This window comes from Euprymna scolopes, chromosome 6, assembly GCF_053919585.1.
Source record: "Euprymna scolopes isolate OS-2025 chromosome 6, ASM5391958v1, whole genome shotgun sequence".
Taxonomy (NCBI): domain Eukaryota; kingdom Metazoa; phylum Mollusca; class Cephalopoda; order Sepiida; family Sepiolidae; genus Euprymna; species Euprymna scolopes.
This window is the reverse complement of record NC_136487.1, coordinates 109,524,599-109,542,605: the sequence shown is the minus strand read 5'-3', so window position 1 is coordinate 109,542,605 and position 18,007 is coordinate 109,524,599. Positions and strand designations below refer to the sequence as shown.

Below are 18,007 nucleotides of genomic sequence, written 5' to 3'. Positions count from 1 at the left end.
TCTTCCCCACCGAGTGACTCAGCCACATACTGACCAATCAGCTGGCAAGGAGCGTTTATTCATCTGTCCCCTGAGGAACTTCTTTACTTCCTTTGTGAACCACGGTTAGTGACCAACCAACAGCAAATGCTGGAATGTTGAGTGGACAGCTCTTTCTCTGTCCACTCAACATTCCAGCATTGGCAATTTTCACTGAAGATAACTGCTGGCTAACCTGAGACTACACAAAGAACGACTGCTTGACCGACACATCCAAAGAACTGGCTACTCCTTTTTTTTCAACCCAGACACAGCTTCAACGTTTTGCTTCCCAAATAAAATCCTTTTGTTGTTTTATTTTAAAAGAGGTTTTGTAATTTATTCCGTAATTTGTGTTCGACAATTATTTTATTAGGAGTGCTAACAAGCAATCAGGTTTGTAAACTGTCAAACTTATTTGCCTTATTTGGATTACTCTTCTCATCTTGAGTGTTATTTTCATTTCAACTGATGTAACCTCCGACCTTCTTTGAGTTTATCTTGTTGAAGTGTTGAACTTAAAGTGTTAAACTGCCGAATACCATTTTATGCACTTATATTAAAAAGAATCCGTCATTCTTTTTTCCACTTACACACAAATGGACCGTATTAAAAAAAAATCTGTGTTTTTTTTTCTCACTGACACGCGAATTAACCATACGTACAAAATGATTCCGAGTGAGCAAAAAATCTCTATACGACGGGTTTTTGTATTTATTTGCTACCCCACTGAGCAAATTAGGCACAAGGCCATTTTTTAATGTGGAGAGATTGGGGAAATGGGAACCAGTTCCCCGGGGAGTAGGGGAGCTGGATAGTGACAATTGGTATGAAGGGTTTCCCCTACATTGACCAATAGCTGATTGCTACAAGAGCAATGGTCTTATATGTGGGGTTGCTCCCACATATGGTCTTTGATTGCAGTGTCTGCCAGAACAGATACTACACAAAAGTGATTTGATCTTGGTCAAAAGACCAAACAATAAAAATCTCTATACGGCGGGTTTAGAAATCTGTCAAGTTGGAAGTTGAGCACACCACTGCCGTTGATACTCCCTGACATTTTATAAAGCACATTTGTATTCGTTCTACAAGCTACAGTCATGCGTCCTAGCACCAGAAGAGTACATGCAACACTTTTTGTTTCCTATCGGTTGGATTTTGAATTTGAGTGTCGCACACTTGAACGCTTGTTTCCATAACTGTTGTAACAATTGTCAAACTCGCTTTCTCGTGAATCTACATGAAATTTTGAACGGAATCGTTTATTTAATATATTTTGAATGATTTTTCTCTTAACACTTCTCCCAGCAATATATCTACACCCGAGAAAATTTCTTTAAATAAATAGTTTTTCTTCCTTTTTGCTTTTTCTATTGGAATTTTTGCAACGTCTTCTGTTGATAATGACATGTCCTATATAGTTGAACTGTTGTTGATGAAAGATAACATTATACCATATTTTTTTTTTTTAGGAATGGCATTTTCTGGCGAGATTCTGCTTTTTATCTGGAGAAGACAAAAATCTACTTGGATCAGTTGATTACAATTTTACATTTCCAGCCGTAAGTCTGTTTTTGATTTATTGCTTAGTAACATTTCATGATATTCATTGGGTTCTTTAGTTTTAATACTATTTTTTAGTGCTACTTTAGTTTAATATTATTTTTATAGAGTTCTTTAGTTTCATAATCTTTCATCTCACAATCTTTATCCTTCACGTTCTAATGCAGTTTTACATTCTGGATTATCTTTTCTAATCAGCTGAAGCTATCCGTTTTGCTGCTCCCACTAATTTATATCCTGACGTGCCCACCTCCAAATCCACTTCTCATCTGCACTTGTAAATATTCTTTTTTTTGACGCAAAAGAGTACATACCTTTTCTTTCGACTCCATCATCCTCGTCATGCCAGTCAAGACTCGTTTGCTTCAAAAATCGTGTAGTGGTTGCACAGAATTGATGAAGGAATTCACAAAATTGCAAGAAGGAATATCAATACTGGGAAACAGCTTGCAAAGCTTAATCCTCAAAATGGCCTCAAACTCTTAGTCATACCTGCTTTCAACTTATCGGCCACAAAAGCCAATAAGTCAACTAGCCAAATCCAAGAACCAGCTATAAAACCTCCCTCTAATTAAGGAATAGAAGGCCAGTAGGTCATCCATTGTAAAGATCCAAAGTGATATACCTTGTTCAAAGTCTCCAAAGTTTGATATAGAAAATGCACCAAGTGCAGAACTGATCAAAGCTGTGCTGTCACACACACACACACACACACACACACACACACACACACACACACACACACACACACACACACACACTCGCACGCAAATAAACAAACCTTTATTCATTTCAATTTTCCCTGCGCATTTTGGACAAAAAATAGGTTTTGTCAGCAACTCCACAATTTCAAATATGCCCACACACTTTTCTCAAAACAACGAAAGTAAAATTAACATATTTTTGGCAGACGTAGTTGAAGACAGCATCATGTGACACAAGTAATCAATGAAAAAAAAAGAAAATTGTCTTTTTAACGCTTTTCCAAAAGCCAAAATATCAGCAGGAGCAATCGTGTTCTGGAGCCAAAAATGTATAAAACACATCAAATAGTCTTCTACGGAGAGAGAGTTCAGTTTTTTGCCTTTCTTCTCGCTTCGACAACACAACAAGAACATGCGTCTCGTTTTCACAACATCGTCGCTGCCAACACCACCAACACCATTATACACATGCCACGCGGACACTCAAAAATCACTTATGCACACACGCATTAATTCCGCACATTTTCTAAATTAATAACAACAAATCACTTTCCTCACAAATTAGTTTTCCACTAATTAATTCCACTAAGGACTTTAATCTAAATCAAAAGGAGGTGTTTTGTTTTATTCCTTTTTTTGTTATTTTGTTTGGGGCGAGGAAATTTAATTTCACTTAAACTTCTGCACCCCTACAAAGCCAAGCCTACCACCCCTTCTCCACCACTTTCTTATACCAATGTTGCCTTCTCCCCTATATGTGAAGATTTTGCCGTGATTGCCTCTGTGCAAAAAGACCCGTAGAGCCCCCTAAAAGTTGGCCATCACATGAACGTACCTGACGATGAAGATTCTCCCACTTGCCGATGCAGTGTTATAATTTTTGGAGTGCCGGAGCCCACCAGAAAATCGCCAGTTGACGCGCTGCTCCTTGACATAAAATCCACCCTTTATATCACTCAATCCATCCTGTCAGGCACGGACTATGTTCTCGAAATTTGCAAGGGTATGCAAGTAGAAAAGGCAAACGCATCACCCAATCTCCTTCTCTAACCCAGGCTGCTGAAGATAATTGTTTCCACCTCTACTGAAGCTGATACCTTCTTCAAGGCAGCAAAGTCATCCAATGAATCCCTAAATTTTCGGAGAGACTTTTTTTTTTTACACGGTGGTCACCACTTATCAAGGCCCAAAAGCCACTCAGGGATAAGACTTATTGCAAGTACAGTACGTTAGTGTGGAGATTTGATGAAGTGTTTACTTAAGGGGGGCGGTTCATTAGGAATTTGTTAACGTTGGACTTGAAGACATCCAAGTTGTAGTCCGGTGGGAAGCAGGCAGACGGAACAGAGTTCCACAGGCGTGCAGTTCTAAGAAAGAAGCTTTGTTCATGGAATCCACGTTTTGATTTAGGCACAGATAAAGAGTGGGGGAAATTTTTCACAGTGGATTCAGCTAGACGGGTGTTTTTCATGAAAGATTGGCGAGGGGGGACCAGAGATTGGAGTTCAGACGAGCACCTGCCATGGAAATAACGATAAAACAAGGATATGCTCGCAACGTCTCTTCTGTGGGAGAGAGGTTGCAGGGTAGAGAAAAGGGCATCCCCCACTAAGCCACGAAGTCTATTTTATACTCTGTCAAGGCAAGATAGGCTGTTTTTAGCAGCTCCTGCCCAGATATGGCAGCAGTATTCCATCCTTGGACGTACTTGGCTTTTATATAGATAGAGAATTGCATCAGTAGTGAGATATTTTCTGGAGCGGTAGAAGGATCCCACCATCTTTCCAGCGACCTTGGCAATAAACTTGATGTACGTGTTCCATTTCAGATCAGGAGTAAAGGTCAAACCCAGAAGCTTGTCAAAACACGGGGCCTCTCCCAGATGAGAGCCATCCATCCCAATTGATGCCAGATGAGGATCAGAGCGTTGATGATGTAAGGATAGGAGTTTGGTTTTAGATGCATTAAAGGTAACCAGCCACGTCTTCCCCCACTGAACCACGTGCTCGAGATCAGTGGAGAGAGAATCAGAGAGAACTTTGTCATTTACAGCCTTTGATGTGTTGCCGTAGATGGACGTGTCATCAGCATAGATGCCAACGAATAATTTAAGTATGTGTTTAGGGAGGTCATTGATGCAGATCAGGAAGAGAGTTGGGCCCAGGATTGAACCCTTTGAGGGACTCCAGCATTAATACTGCAGCCCTCTGATTTTTGTCCATCGAACACTACTCTTCTGAGCTATCGGAGAGAAATGATTTTATGATTGAGAAAACATTTCCAGTTATACCGTAGCTGGAAATCTTGTGAAGTAGACCCTTATGCCATACCTTGTCGAAGGCCTTTGATAAGTCAAGAGCAATTGCCCTAGAAAGGAAGCCTTTGTCAAGAGATTCACTATCCTGTGAGATATAACCTTTAGCACATCTGCTGTAGATCTTGCAGAACGGAAACCATATGTGTGTCACTAAGAAGGTTGTTTCTGCTGAGGTGGTTGACTATTTCTCTATTTAATATGGATTCCAGCAACTTACTCATAACACACAGGAGACTTATTGGTCTGTACTGAGAGGGAGATGACTTATCACCTGAATTCTTAAATACAGGGCAAGCTGATGAGGTTTTCCAGGGAGTCGGAAAGCACTTCTCCTTAAGGCAGCGCTTAAACAGTTTCGTAAGTATGGGAGCAAGTTCTGGTTGAAGCTTTTTTAACACTATAATTGGGATGCCGTCAGGGCCAGTTGCTTTACTGGAATCAAGGTTCTTGATTAGCTTGGCGACCTCATGCACAGATATTTGTATGTCGCCTGGCGTGTTTTCAGACACAGGAGGAAATATGGGGGATTGGTGGGCCTGATCACCTTGGGTAAAATTAGCTGCAAAGTTTTTGGCAAAGAGTTTGGCTTTGTCCGATGCTGACGAGATTACTTCAGGTTCATTGATGATGGTTGGGATAGAGCACACACTTCTATTCAGAACCCTGTTTGTTATTTGCCAAAACTGATGGGAACCAAGCCGCTGCTCAGCTACTTTGGACTTAACGGGCTGAACATACAACTCTCTTACGTTCTTTATTACTCTTTTACAGTGGTTGCTGGCAGTCCTGAAAGTGGCTTAAATCTCAGTACATCTATTTCATTGGAAACAATGGAAATAGTGATTTCTGTGTGCAGTGGCAGCTGCACATTCTGGAGAGAACCACAGCTGGCTGTTAGGTTTTTGCTGAAATTTTTTTTGGGGTATAAATCGATCTATACCTCATTCCGTCAGGTCTGATATTATGGAGGACATATTCTTTTTAAACATGGATCGAAGTGGTAGATCTGATATAAATGTATGAAAGCTATCCCAGTCAACCATAGAGTATCGATATACTGTACGATGGAGAGGTATATCAGAGGACTTATTACATTGTGTTTTTATCTTAATGAAAATCCCAGTAGGGACAGAACAGAAAACGGACATAGCTCAGGGCAAGTTGTGAGAAAAAGGTCTAGGAGACTTGCATATTGACCATCAGTGTCAGGTACACGGGTGGGTTTGTGAACAATCTGAGTTAGGTCATAAGCAATGGAAAAATCGTGACAAAACCTCCCTTCATTATCTGTCTTGTTTGAGATGGCTAACCATTCCACATTGTGAACATTAAAGTCTCCACAGAATACTTTGCAATACTATTTTTTAAACAATAAACTTTCAGATTATCACATTTTTATTAAAAAATTGTTTAATTTTTAGCTGTGGGAATTTAAGTAGCTAAAAGTAAAATGATTCCCTATTTAATTTTTAGACTTTTATTAGAATTGCAGACACACGTTACATGGAGAAAAATAATATGAGAATTATACCATAGATGTGTAATGACATGTTTAGATCTGAAGAACACAGAGGAAGATTAAATATCAACAGTATACGGAGATGTGTACAAAACAGGAGACTTTGTTGGTCTGGTCACATTAAAAGAATGCTTCAGCGTGCTTGAGTTAGTTGATTTTCCTTTCAAACAAAATCATAACTCCAGTTTAAAATAGGTTGAGAAAACAAGATCAGTTGGCAGTTCCAAGGAAAACAAAATAATCCCACCTTTTTGAAATTTCGACTGAAAATTTAAATAACAAATTAAAACCTCTTCTAAAATTTAAACCTCAAATCAACAAAAGGTTTTAATAATTTGGTGTTCAATCAGTATAGTAATTGGAAGCTTTTACAAAATAAAAAAAATAACATTTTCACAGATTTGTAAAGTTGTCCTCAAAGAACCCCAGAAAGTTTATCTATTATTATAATAAAGGCTAGTGTGAGAAAATCCTTGGCAGAATGGAAGAAAACCAAAGAGAATTACACCGTTTAAACTTCAACGTAAATTTTATTAAAGCAAAAAGATCCATATTGCAAAAGATGCGTCATCTTCAGTTTTCTGCCACTATGGGCTGGTAACGTCCCTGAAGGGATAATAGTTTGTCTTCGATAAAGGCTGGGTAGAAAATTCCACTGATGAAGAACTGCGCAGGTTAAAGTGTTGAGGTATCTTGCAAGATGGATACTGCAAGTCGGGTAGCCTCGTGGTGTCCTCTTTGATTCAATCCAATGGCGGACAAGGCAGGTCAAACAGTAGACCTTAATTTTGTCTTTAATTTGTCATTTGTCATTAATTTTGTCTTTCACAGACATTAATTTGTAAAGAAGAAAGTCAACAGATTCACAGAGCACAAAGCGTACAAGAATATAATAATTCGTCCAGTATAACGGCATTGGTGTTTGCAAATAATATTTCACCCCGCATTTGGGCATTAAAAAGTCTCAAAGTAAGAAAGTAATTTAGCTGCTTCGAGCTTCAAGTGAGAATTCGAGTCCATTCAACCCTGCATCTTTTTGAATTCTTGTGATCTGAAAGGATAATTTTGGATGCCAAGAACATTCTCGGCAGTTAGTTTTAACATGCAATTTAATTGGTTCAAACAAATCCGTGGGCAGACAAACCGTCCAATGAAGAGCCTGCTTGTTTCTGCAGAATTTCTTACACTAGTTAATCAACGTCTATTTTCCTTATGTTTTTCTTGCACACAAAATACATACTAAAATATTCCTCAGTTTTGGGACTGAGATAGATTTGAAAAAAAAAAGCTTCCATAATTAGTTGTGTTTGCAATTATTTCACAAAGTAACTTATCTCTTACTAACTTTCTATCTATTACTGCATGTTGCTATTGTTTTCTACAGTCTCTCTCTCTCTCTCTCTCTCTCTCTCTATATATATATATATATATATATATATATATATATATATATATAAATTCATATTCCTGTCTGTTTGTTTGTTTGTTCACAATTTGATTAATATATCCAAAAGGTCCATTACTTTTTTATTCCATTCATTCTTATATATAGTATGATTCGTGCAAAATATGCGATTAAGATTGCATATATTACATTAAGGAAAATCGATTTTATTAAATAGCGGTGTTAGTTATTGTTTATAGTGAGAGAATTGTTTTAAGTGTTCTATTTAAGTTTATAATTTAATTTTGATTTATATTGATAACATATTTAATTTAATTTATTTTTACCGACATCGATTTTTTTTATTAATCGGTTTGAGTTATTTCTCCTTGGAGCGAACTTTGTTCTTTTTGTTTTTGTTTTCTTTTTCGGCGGATATTAAAACTAAAAGCTTTCAAGCATTATTTTTAGAATTAGTTTAAATTAAATAATTTCTGTAATTTCGCAATTAGTTCCAGTGGATTTCGCCATTGTGGTCCAGTGGATTTTTATTTTAAAATAAATAAACAATCCAATTCAACTACGATTCTTTATTTAAAACAAAAACAAAAAAAAGCTTTCATTTATGTTTTTTACCAGTTGTTTTTCTTTACATTTTTTTTGACATCGTAACTGCTAATTTTTTTTTTCTTTTAATAACACAATAAGTCATAACTCATCACTTTTATAACATAAAAACATGTATTTCAGTTAACAGAAATTCTATTTTGGTATTTTTTAAACTGAATTATTTACAGTTTGTTTTCGTTGCAACAGACCGTAAAGACAAATCTTTCTAGACTAAGGTAGCATAAAAGGAATTTTCTTAAACTGGAATATTGTCATAAAAAGGTGCTCAATATCTGGAGAATAGTTTCTCTTCGTATCCCTTCTGCCAAAATATCTGGTAGAGAGTTTGTCACATACTTCTTTTTTCGGGAGTGGGGGTGGGGGTTACATTTTCGTGTTTTCATTCGTTCTTTTATCTTTGAAATTTTTGTAGGGATAACGATGGATTTGACATATAATAATGAAGAACTGCTCAATATTCTTAGTATAGCAGGTGTAGCCAAACCGAACTTCATGTCAACCCTGGCAACGCTGGATATCCATGCTATATATATATATATATATATATATATATATATATATATATATATATATATATATATATATATATATCTTATGTGCTTTCTGTTTATCAACAGCCAAATATAGTAAAGAGAAGGGAGAATAAAAGATTGGAATAGGTCATTATAAACAAAAGCGATTATCACTAGAATAGTAATATTTTTCCCCCATATCTCTAGAAAGAAAGAGAGAAGGTGCAATATATAATGAGCAAAAAGAAACTAATTTCGAACTTTGTCTTTTTATTTTTATATCTTTAACTGGCTTTGCAAACTTACATTTTGCAGATTTAAACAATTTAACCTGAGTTAAATGGATGACTTAACGTGTCACATTTTTTTCTAGTTTTACAGCCAAATTACATGGCAAATTGAACATTCACCTGAAAATTGAACAAATCGATTAAAAAATATTTTTATAAAAGAAATCTGGAACATAATTCGGAAAAAATTTCAAAAATGGAACAAGAAATTTTAGAAATGTTATAGATGCCATTATTATTTCATGGGTTTTTTTTATTTAAAAAGTATTCTTTAATTTTTTTTCCTTTATTTCAGAGCTTTGAAGGCATGGAGTTGTATTTTTATTTTGATGACCAATGGAACGATGTTTACAAAACTGACAAGGTTTGTCTTGATTTGCAATCTTTATTTGTAGAAGATTTCATAAAATATTCTTAAAAAATTGTTCCCAATGACTAACAACAAAGACAAATCGAGTTGCAAAAACGCAATTGAATTTTGCTTAAATAGTTCATGCAGTTGCAAAAAAGCAATTGAATTTTGCTTAAATAGTTCATGCAGTTGCAAAAAAGCAATTGAATTTTGCTTAAATAGTTCATGCAGTTGCAAAGAAAGCAATTGAATTTTGCTTAAATAGGTCGTGCAGTTGCTTCTCTTCCTGTTTTTCTTTTTGTTTTATCACTTCACCGCTCTCCGTACTTACGATTCCTCTTCTCTTTTCTGCCATTTTTACAAAGATCAGTCAGTATCATTTTTGGGTGCTGTGCATTGTGTATAGTCATTAGTTTCCTGGTTCTTTGATCCAGCTTCCTGAGTTTTTTTATTGAGTTATTGGTGAATATTTGAAAACAAATGGAAACAAAACGCATTCTATGCATTTAGCAAAATAAATTGTTAAAGTTTGAAACGTTAATGTGTTTTGTTTTCTTTTAATCTTTTCGATATGTACTTAAACCAAATATATCACGGAAAGGAATATATTTGTTTTAAGTAACTTTTAAGTAGTGTTGGCAATAGGGGTTGATTAATTGATTGTCTTAATGAACGGGGTTTCATTGTCATAACTGATAATATGCTTAAGCTTAGGCTTTCAGCGTATCTTTCCGGGCCTCCTCCAGATTGCTATGCCTGTACATACTTCTCGCTTACACCAGCCAATCATATTCTTATGATTATGAATGCAAATGTATTCATATTGATTATACTAGCTTTTATATTGAACATAAGCAACAGATAATTCTGAACTTGCGTTTGTGTGTATTCACGTTATAATCGTCCATTCGTACAAATTCAATGTTTAATTTTAACACTAATCTTATTGTGTCAATCATGTAACCTTGGTCGCTGCTGTAACAAAAGGATTTTCCTTTCAAACAAAATCACAACTCCAGTTTAAAAAAGTAACTATGTTTTATTTTGAAAGATTTAAAATAGTACTTGTTTTCTCTTGCAATCAGAACTCTGAAACTGACTGAATTAAAACATCTCTCAAAGAGCAAGATCTGGTCAGCCTGCTCATTAGCTAACCCAAATATTAAATCCCCCTCCTATTTTTTAACATTATTATAATAAATCAATGTTCCTGTTTGTTTGTTCACAATGACATCATAGCAAAATATATATGTATAACGTCATACATGACCACAGCAGATCATGTATGACGTCCCGTATGACGATAGAGGACATATATATATATATATATATATATATATATATATATATATATATATATATATATATATAACATGAAATGGTAGTCCTGTTTGGACCATTTGAGGTTTAATCATAAAATCTGATTGAAGTGGTCATAACATGTAGAATCTCAAGTGGTCTGTTTTCTCCACATAAACTTTTGTTTTTAAGAAGGTATTATTTTTTTCAAAGAGGTAAAGAATTTCTAGTGCGGTTTCCTTTATTATCTAAATAATTTTCCTATTGCAGGCCTGTCATTAGTAGCATGCATCTATGCACCATACTGAACATACAGTGGTACCAAAAAGAAAGTCCACACTTGTCATTCTTTCAAAAGTTACAAATTTAAGCTAAATTTGATGCATCTATATTATTTAATTGGAATTCATTATTGAGATAAGTATTATTTATTAATGTTATTTATTGCGGACATCTTTATTTTTAGTTGTTGTTTCACAACGTTTAGGCCAACTATTCCTCTGGCTTTCGTCAGGTGGTAGCCATGACGGAATAGGCACCCCGAATCTCCTAACTGCATCTTCAGCAATTACTCTCTTCTATAGTTGTTATCGTCTCATCACGTTTTGGGCAAGTAAGCCTCTGGCTTGCTGTGGGTAGGATTGAAACTGCTATCTTCAGACAATTCTCACCTAAAACCATAGAGATTCAATGTCTCTATCCACTGCACGATGGGCCCCAAAGGTGCAGTGGCACAGTGGATAGAGATGTTGAATCTCTACGGTTCCAGAATTGTTTGAAGATAGTGGTTTCAATCCTACCCATAGCCGGCCAAAACGTGATGAGACGACAACAACTATGGAAGGCAGTAATTGCTGATGATGCAGTTAGAAGATTTGGGGTGCCTATACCGTCGCGGTTACCACCTAACAAAAGCTAGAGGAATAGTTGGCCGAAATGTGAAAAAACAACTAAAAATAAAGATGAGGATAATAGTCCGCATTAAATAACATTAAATTTGATGTAACTGTTTAAACAACCTTTACCTCATTTGATTCACCTTTTATTCCTCTATAATTTTATCTGTTCATATTTGACTTTTAATTGAAGTATCCTAGTGTTCACATCAATTTAAAAACTTAGCTTCAAATCAAGAAGACAAAAGGAAACTCTGCAGCAACATATGAGCTTAAAACCAGCTTAAAATATCCAACTTTTAGGCAACAAAGCATATCTAATTGTAATTGTTGTTGTTCTAGGTTATACAATGTAACATTTAGTCCATATACCTTGACTTTCTCTTAGTAATCATCAGGAGCTCATTAATTTCCACCTTTCTGGTTTATCCAATCAAGAAATCAGCCGCAGATTGAAATGTGATAAAAAAATGTTATTAATGACTGTGTAAAAGCACCAAAACACTGGCAGTGTTTGTGATGTCCCCAAATCTGGTTGTCCTAGAGTTACTTCTTATAGGGAAGACAATGCTATTATTACATGATATGTTCATATGCTTTTGGGTGTGTGTGTGTGTGACATGTCATGTATTTTTGGACATACCTTCTGCGTCGTCGATGTTGGTCCATCTGGAAACATCTCGTCTTAGAGGAGAAACCTGGCACCTGTTTTGGACGAAGATTTATTTCACTCCAAATGATGAATTGGTTTTATAGTTTTTATTTTACTTTCCAGATGGAAAGCAAAACTCTGGCTTGTGTGGTTCTGTTCTACACACGTCAGCGTCCCCCCCCCCAGTGAAGGGGAGGAGACAACGATGAAGCCGTCCGTCCTCTTCTAAGTCTAAACCAAATCTCTCCAATTCAGCTAACCTGATCATGTGACTCACACGCAATCTGATCAGCTGACCCTTACTTCCGGTCAACGTGTCTCAATATAATTTACACATCTCCCCTCTCTCTCTCTCTCTCTCTCTCTCTCTCTCTCTCTCTCTCGTCATTCTATAACACTATCAAGATCCGCAGCCTCAGAAACAGATTTTAAACAGCTCTCCAAATCCAACAACAGTGTAATCCTGTTAAAAAGTGCTCTCTTTCTACAGTTAAGTACAGAATGAAGGAATTTAATTTGCACGGCTGTGTTGTAATAGTTTTTGTAAAGAGCATAAAGTGCCGCAATGAAGATCACGACTCTTCATACTGTTTGAAAGTGATTTTTAGCAACAAAAGCAAGTTCAATAGGCTAGGCAGTGATGGTAGGCAGTACGTCCGTCAAAGGGAGGACAAAGAATTTAATCCTAGGCGCACAGTTTCAATGCTGCAAGGTAATGGATGTTCAGTTTTGATGTGGGGCATTATTAGTGCAAATAGTCCAGGGCCTATAGTTCGCTTGCAAAGTCGAATTAATTTGACCAAGTACATTAATATGGTAACTGAGCATCTTCTGCCCTACTTTCACCAGAATTTGGATGATGATCTCATCATGCAGGATAATGCTCCCATTCACACAACTGACAATGTAAAGAGGCACCTTGAAGAGCATGATATTCCATTTTTGGATTGGCTTGCACAGTCTCCAGACCTCAATCCTATCAAAAACGTATGGCATTATATCAAGCAACAGCTACGCAATGATAAAATTTCAAATCTGGAAGAACTTTGGACAAAAATTAAAGAGAAGTGGGATATCTTTTCACCGGAGTATTGCCACAGACTAATTCAAGGAATGCCCAAAAGATTGCAGGCTGTCAAATTGCAGAAAGGCTATAATACTAAATATTAACTAGTTCATTGTGTTCCTGTTGAATTTGTGTTGCATTAATGTTCTAAAGTTACATTTAAATAACAATTTTCCATTGTGCATAGTTTCTTTATGCCTTCCTGATTTGAAGTTAATTTTTTAAATTGACGTGAACACTAGGATACTTCAATTAAAAGTTAAATATGAACAGGTAAAATTATAGAGGAATCAAATGAGGTATAGGTTATTTAAGCAGTTACATTCGATTTAGCTTAAATTTTGGTTTTTGAAAAGATGACAGGTGCGGCCTTCTTTTTTAGCCCCACTGTATATAAACTTATCTTTGGGAACGAAATCAAAAATTATGTTTAGCATTAAATGAAATGTCAGTATCAAATAAGTGTTAAAATGATTGGAAGCAAAAATCCTTATTTATATTTTGTAAAAATCGCTTTCTTTATATTTTGTAACATTAAAAAATTGTTTTTAAACGTTAATACAGGCAAGAATTGCATTTTTTTGCTGTTGTTATTTTCTCTTTTTAAATGTATTCTAAAACTATCAACATTTTTATTTGCCCCTTCTTCTGGTTCTGCTGAATAATAAGGGAAAATAAAGTTTAAATAATCTATTTAGATTATTTAAACTTTATTTTCCCTTAATAAATAAATGTGGAAATTGAAGCTGCCTTTCATCATGGTTATATCTACATTTCAAATTAAGTTAATATAACTTAAAATACTGAACATTACATAGATTCGTTAGTGGATGAAAAAAATAAGATTATGTCCATAATAAACAGAAGGAGGAGAGAGAAGAAATAATAAAACGGTTTATATAGTAAACATCTTGTAAAATTTCTTCTCAGTGTGAGAGGTGTCAGGAAGAGTAAACAAAAGTGAGAGGTGAAATACTCTACAACCTTTCTTTATATATGACAAGAAAAATGAAAGAATGGCCCGGATTAAATATTAAAAAAAAATCTATCTGAAATATATTTTAAATTTTCTAACAATACAGACGAATGTTTTCCATATGATTGTTGGAATAAATTTAAAATTTACTCTTTTGTCATCAAACTATGGTATATAAGTGTGTGTGGGAGGGAAGAACTGAGTTTATATATTAGATCGTATAGAACATAAATATATTTTATGAACATCAGTGACAATATCAAAACCTTTTTGTAAATAAATAAATGCAAATATATGAGTTTGCAGGAAATACTCACAGAAAATCTTAAAATGATGTATAACATGTCATGATTTGGGGCTATGATATTCTTTGGTTACAGCCATTATTTTGACAACATCCATTTCAGTGGTGACCACAGCTAGCTAATGTAATAAATGCGACATTCATGTTGATTAAAATTAAATGGACTCCCTGTAATGTTGATCCCATAAAATTCAGTGCGACTCAACTAAAGTGTTTTAATAAATTGTAGTATTAAACTGCAGAGACACAAACCTATTTTTTTAAATAATTTTCCCAACAAAGTATTTTAGTTATCCTAAATTACTTAAACTAACAAAATTGTTTTTTTTTTTAAATTTTACAATACAAAATTTTATTTTTAAATTAAATTACAAACAAAAATAATGTTTAATCTTAAACACAATTTCATGAAAGTAATACAATTTTTTAAATAATTGACAGTTCAAACAGTAGAATGCTCCGGGTGCTTTGTGGAGGACGTATCGACAGTGATGTTTAATAGAAATTGTTAAAGAAGAATCTGGGAAAAATCTGCCATCTGATTGATTGGCTCCTCTCTTAGATATTTCTATGTGAACAATTCCAGATTTTTGTTTTGATTTGACCAAAAAAAAAAAAAAGAAAAGAAAAAAAAATCCAATTACTAATCCGTATTAAGTACATTTCAATTATAACGGCTAAGTTCTTGAGATGAGGCTTATTTGTTGCCATAGATACAGATTTTCTTGATGATATTATGAATTGATGAACGCATTTATTTATTTAATTGCTCTTATAATTTATTTTCTATTTCCTTTATTCATTTTCTTGATTTTTTTTAACCTTAACCTATTTAGAAAAAACAAAAAACATCTTTTTGATACTACCTTTTTTATAAAACGAAAACTTTTGTTCATCCCAAACAAGGATTATTGCCACTAAGTAGCATAAGAGGCTACTTTGATATGAGTCATATTTATGAAGCAGAACTCTAGGTGGGGAGTTTGATAGCAAGATTTATGTTTATATTCACATAAATTTCTGCATGTTAGTACGGTCAGTGAAATAGGTAATAGGGTTGGTATTCTAAAGACAAGTAATCTGAAAGGAAAGAAACCACCAAAGTAGGAAATATTTTAACATCTATGACCTTTAAAGTGAAGAGGTGGGATTTTGTTGCTAGTCAAGTTAAGCAACACTGTGATGATGTGGCAGAGGCTGGAATTTGGGAAACAGTGCAGAACCTTAAATTCTTTTTTGCAGTCTGTCCAAGAAGGGAAGGTTAGTTGTTGTTGCACCAGCCCCAATATTGCAATAATAGTTTCATAGAGATAGGAGTCTGGCAAGTGTAAGAAGTTTCTAACCCAGTAGAGGTAGCATACCTTCTTTGTGGCAGATTTGGCAACATCTTCTATGTACATATTCCATTTCATATTGCCTAAAAATATCAAGCTTCCAGCTAAATATATCCTTCAGGTTAGAATGACATGCTTCTGTTTGTTGTATAATGGATAAAGTGTATGGTGGCGGGAAAGAAATAGACAAACACAGGATGGAATTTAACTGATTGACATACAATTTATTTCAGGAATAAGTTGGGAGAAGATGAAAGATTTGTCAGTTCAATGGCAGAGAATCCTGATGTGGCAAAAGTAACAATAGTAGTAATTCTTGTTGCTGAAATAGTAGCGTCAATAGTGGCCATGCTTTGCTACTTTGTTTTGACGATGGTGATGATGGTGCTGCTGTTTGGAGATTATTTATGTGAGTGGCCTGGGTAAAATTAGTAATTCCTTTATGAGAGTTGTGATTTTAAATGACAAGAGTTCAGTTATTGCTCCTCTGAGTCTCTCTCTGGGTGAGCTTGATCTCTGCCTTATATTTAGAAATTTGGCAAATGCCTGGCTCCCACAGTGACTGTGTTCTGATTGGTTAAAGTTAGGTCACAACAGCCAATCAAACTCTAGGTTTTTAACCAATCTGAATTAATTATTTTTGCAGAAATCGTTCTTTCTGCTCCTACTAACTTTTGTTGCTGCTCCTGCAGCCAATTTTGTTGCTGCTGCTACTGTTATTTTAGTAACTTCAAAATTTTTGTCTTATGTCAGGTTAGGATAAAACTTAATAAATAGGAACAATATCTTAGCAATGACTCTATAACATGTTCGATCTCAGGAAGCCATCCTCTTTTCTTATTTCAGGTCAGGCGTTGTTTATCGCCAATTACCTGAAGAATTCTAAGATGTCCGATCCAAGCTATTTTTATAGCCTTCCTAAATATCCTTCTCTATTTGGGGAAGCTATTTTAAACTATTGAAAATATTTAAATTAAATAGTCCCCAAAATAAATATGGTATTGTGGTGGTGACCACTGAAGTGAAAGTGATGGAAATATAGTGAAAAAGAGAAAGCAAAAGTGTTTAGGTCAAATGCATTTATTTGAGACTAATAGAGACAGAGGATGATACCCCGACACACATTCTTCATACTTTTGAAGATTTGGTGACAATTTGTTAAAACTGTATCATCATATTCTTTCAGCAAATAAATAACTCTCTGCTATTTCGACTGCATTAATTTTCATTTTTATTTCCTATTCTAAGTGCCCCTTTTTGGTGAACTGATAAACTAAACTTGTATCACATCCAGCCCTCGTAAAGAGGTGGTTAATAGAAAGAAGTTCATAGGTCTATTAGAAAGTTGAATGAATTAAAAGTATATAATAAAAAAAATATATAATGAAATATGAAATTATAATAAAGTACATAGTTTAGAAAAAACAAGACAGAATACATAAGGAATGAGAGTTGTAGTACTTAATGCCAATATGGTGTACTATAACTGACAGTATTTACCTCCCTCCCATCGTGGAGGGATGTGACACAAGGTCGAAAGGTGGGATGAATGAGCCAGTACCTTTAAAGGATGATCACTCCGGCCCTGCAAAAATAAGTCTGAGTAACCCTGTCAACATTTCCCAGTAAGAAACTTGCTCATCCCGAAAGCCTATCCAGAACATTTGCTGAAAGGCCACTGAAATGGCTTGGTTTCTGTCGGACTGATTGTTGAGGTCGGAACTGACTGGACTTCCACGAGTGACTCTCATGAGTGGTAACTCTCAGTATATTTATACCATTAGGAGAGTTCATATATTGTGTATGAGTAAGTCCCCATGACACCCCCACCTCCCAAGCTTTTTTGCACTGTAAAAAACTGTTAATATTTTTTTCACTTTGGGTTCATAATTAGTGAATTTTCTCTTTCTGCCTGATTGTCACTGTTCTGATGGTGATTGGTATGCATCGAGATCGAATGTCTCAAGAATGGCATTGATCAACTTTTTTTCTACAAGTAATGTGCTGCTAGTGCCATCTTAGTGAGGTTTTAACTGGTTTTGGTGATGTTTATGGGTATGTCTTACACAATTTTGATTATTTCAGAAGGAGTTTATCAAAAATCGATCTCACCTTCCATGTAAACATGGTTTCAGCAAGTGAATCCGCCATGAGAGTGTTGTTCAGATTCGGCGTTATTCTATACACT

At 35.1% G+C, this 18,007-nt stretch overlaps 1 protein-coding gene across 1 annotated transcript in view; it reads left to right on the top strand.

The window, feature by feature from the left end:
* The window catches only part of LOC145277857 (transmembrane protein 145-like), a 129,832-nt gene that overhangs the window by 69,224 nt on the left and 42,601 nt on the right, over positions 1–18,007 (top strand). Inside the window, 2 exon segments of the mRNA XM_080129808.1 lie at positions 1,494–1,583; positions 9,236–9,304. Of these exon segments, the coding sequence (XP_079985934.1) occupies positions 1,494–1,583; positions 9,236–9,304 (159 nt within the window).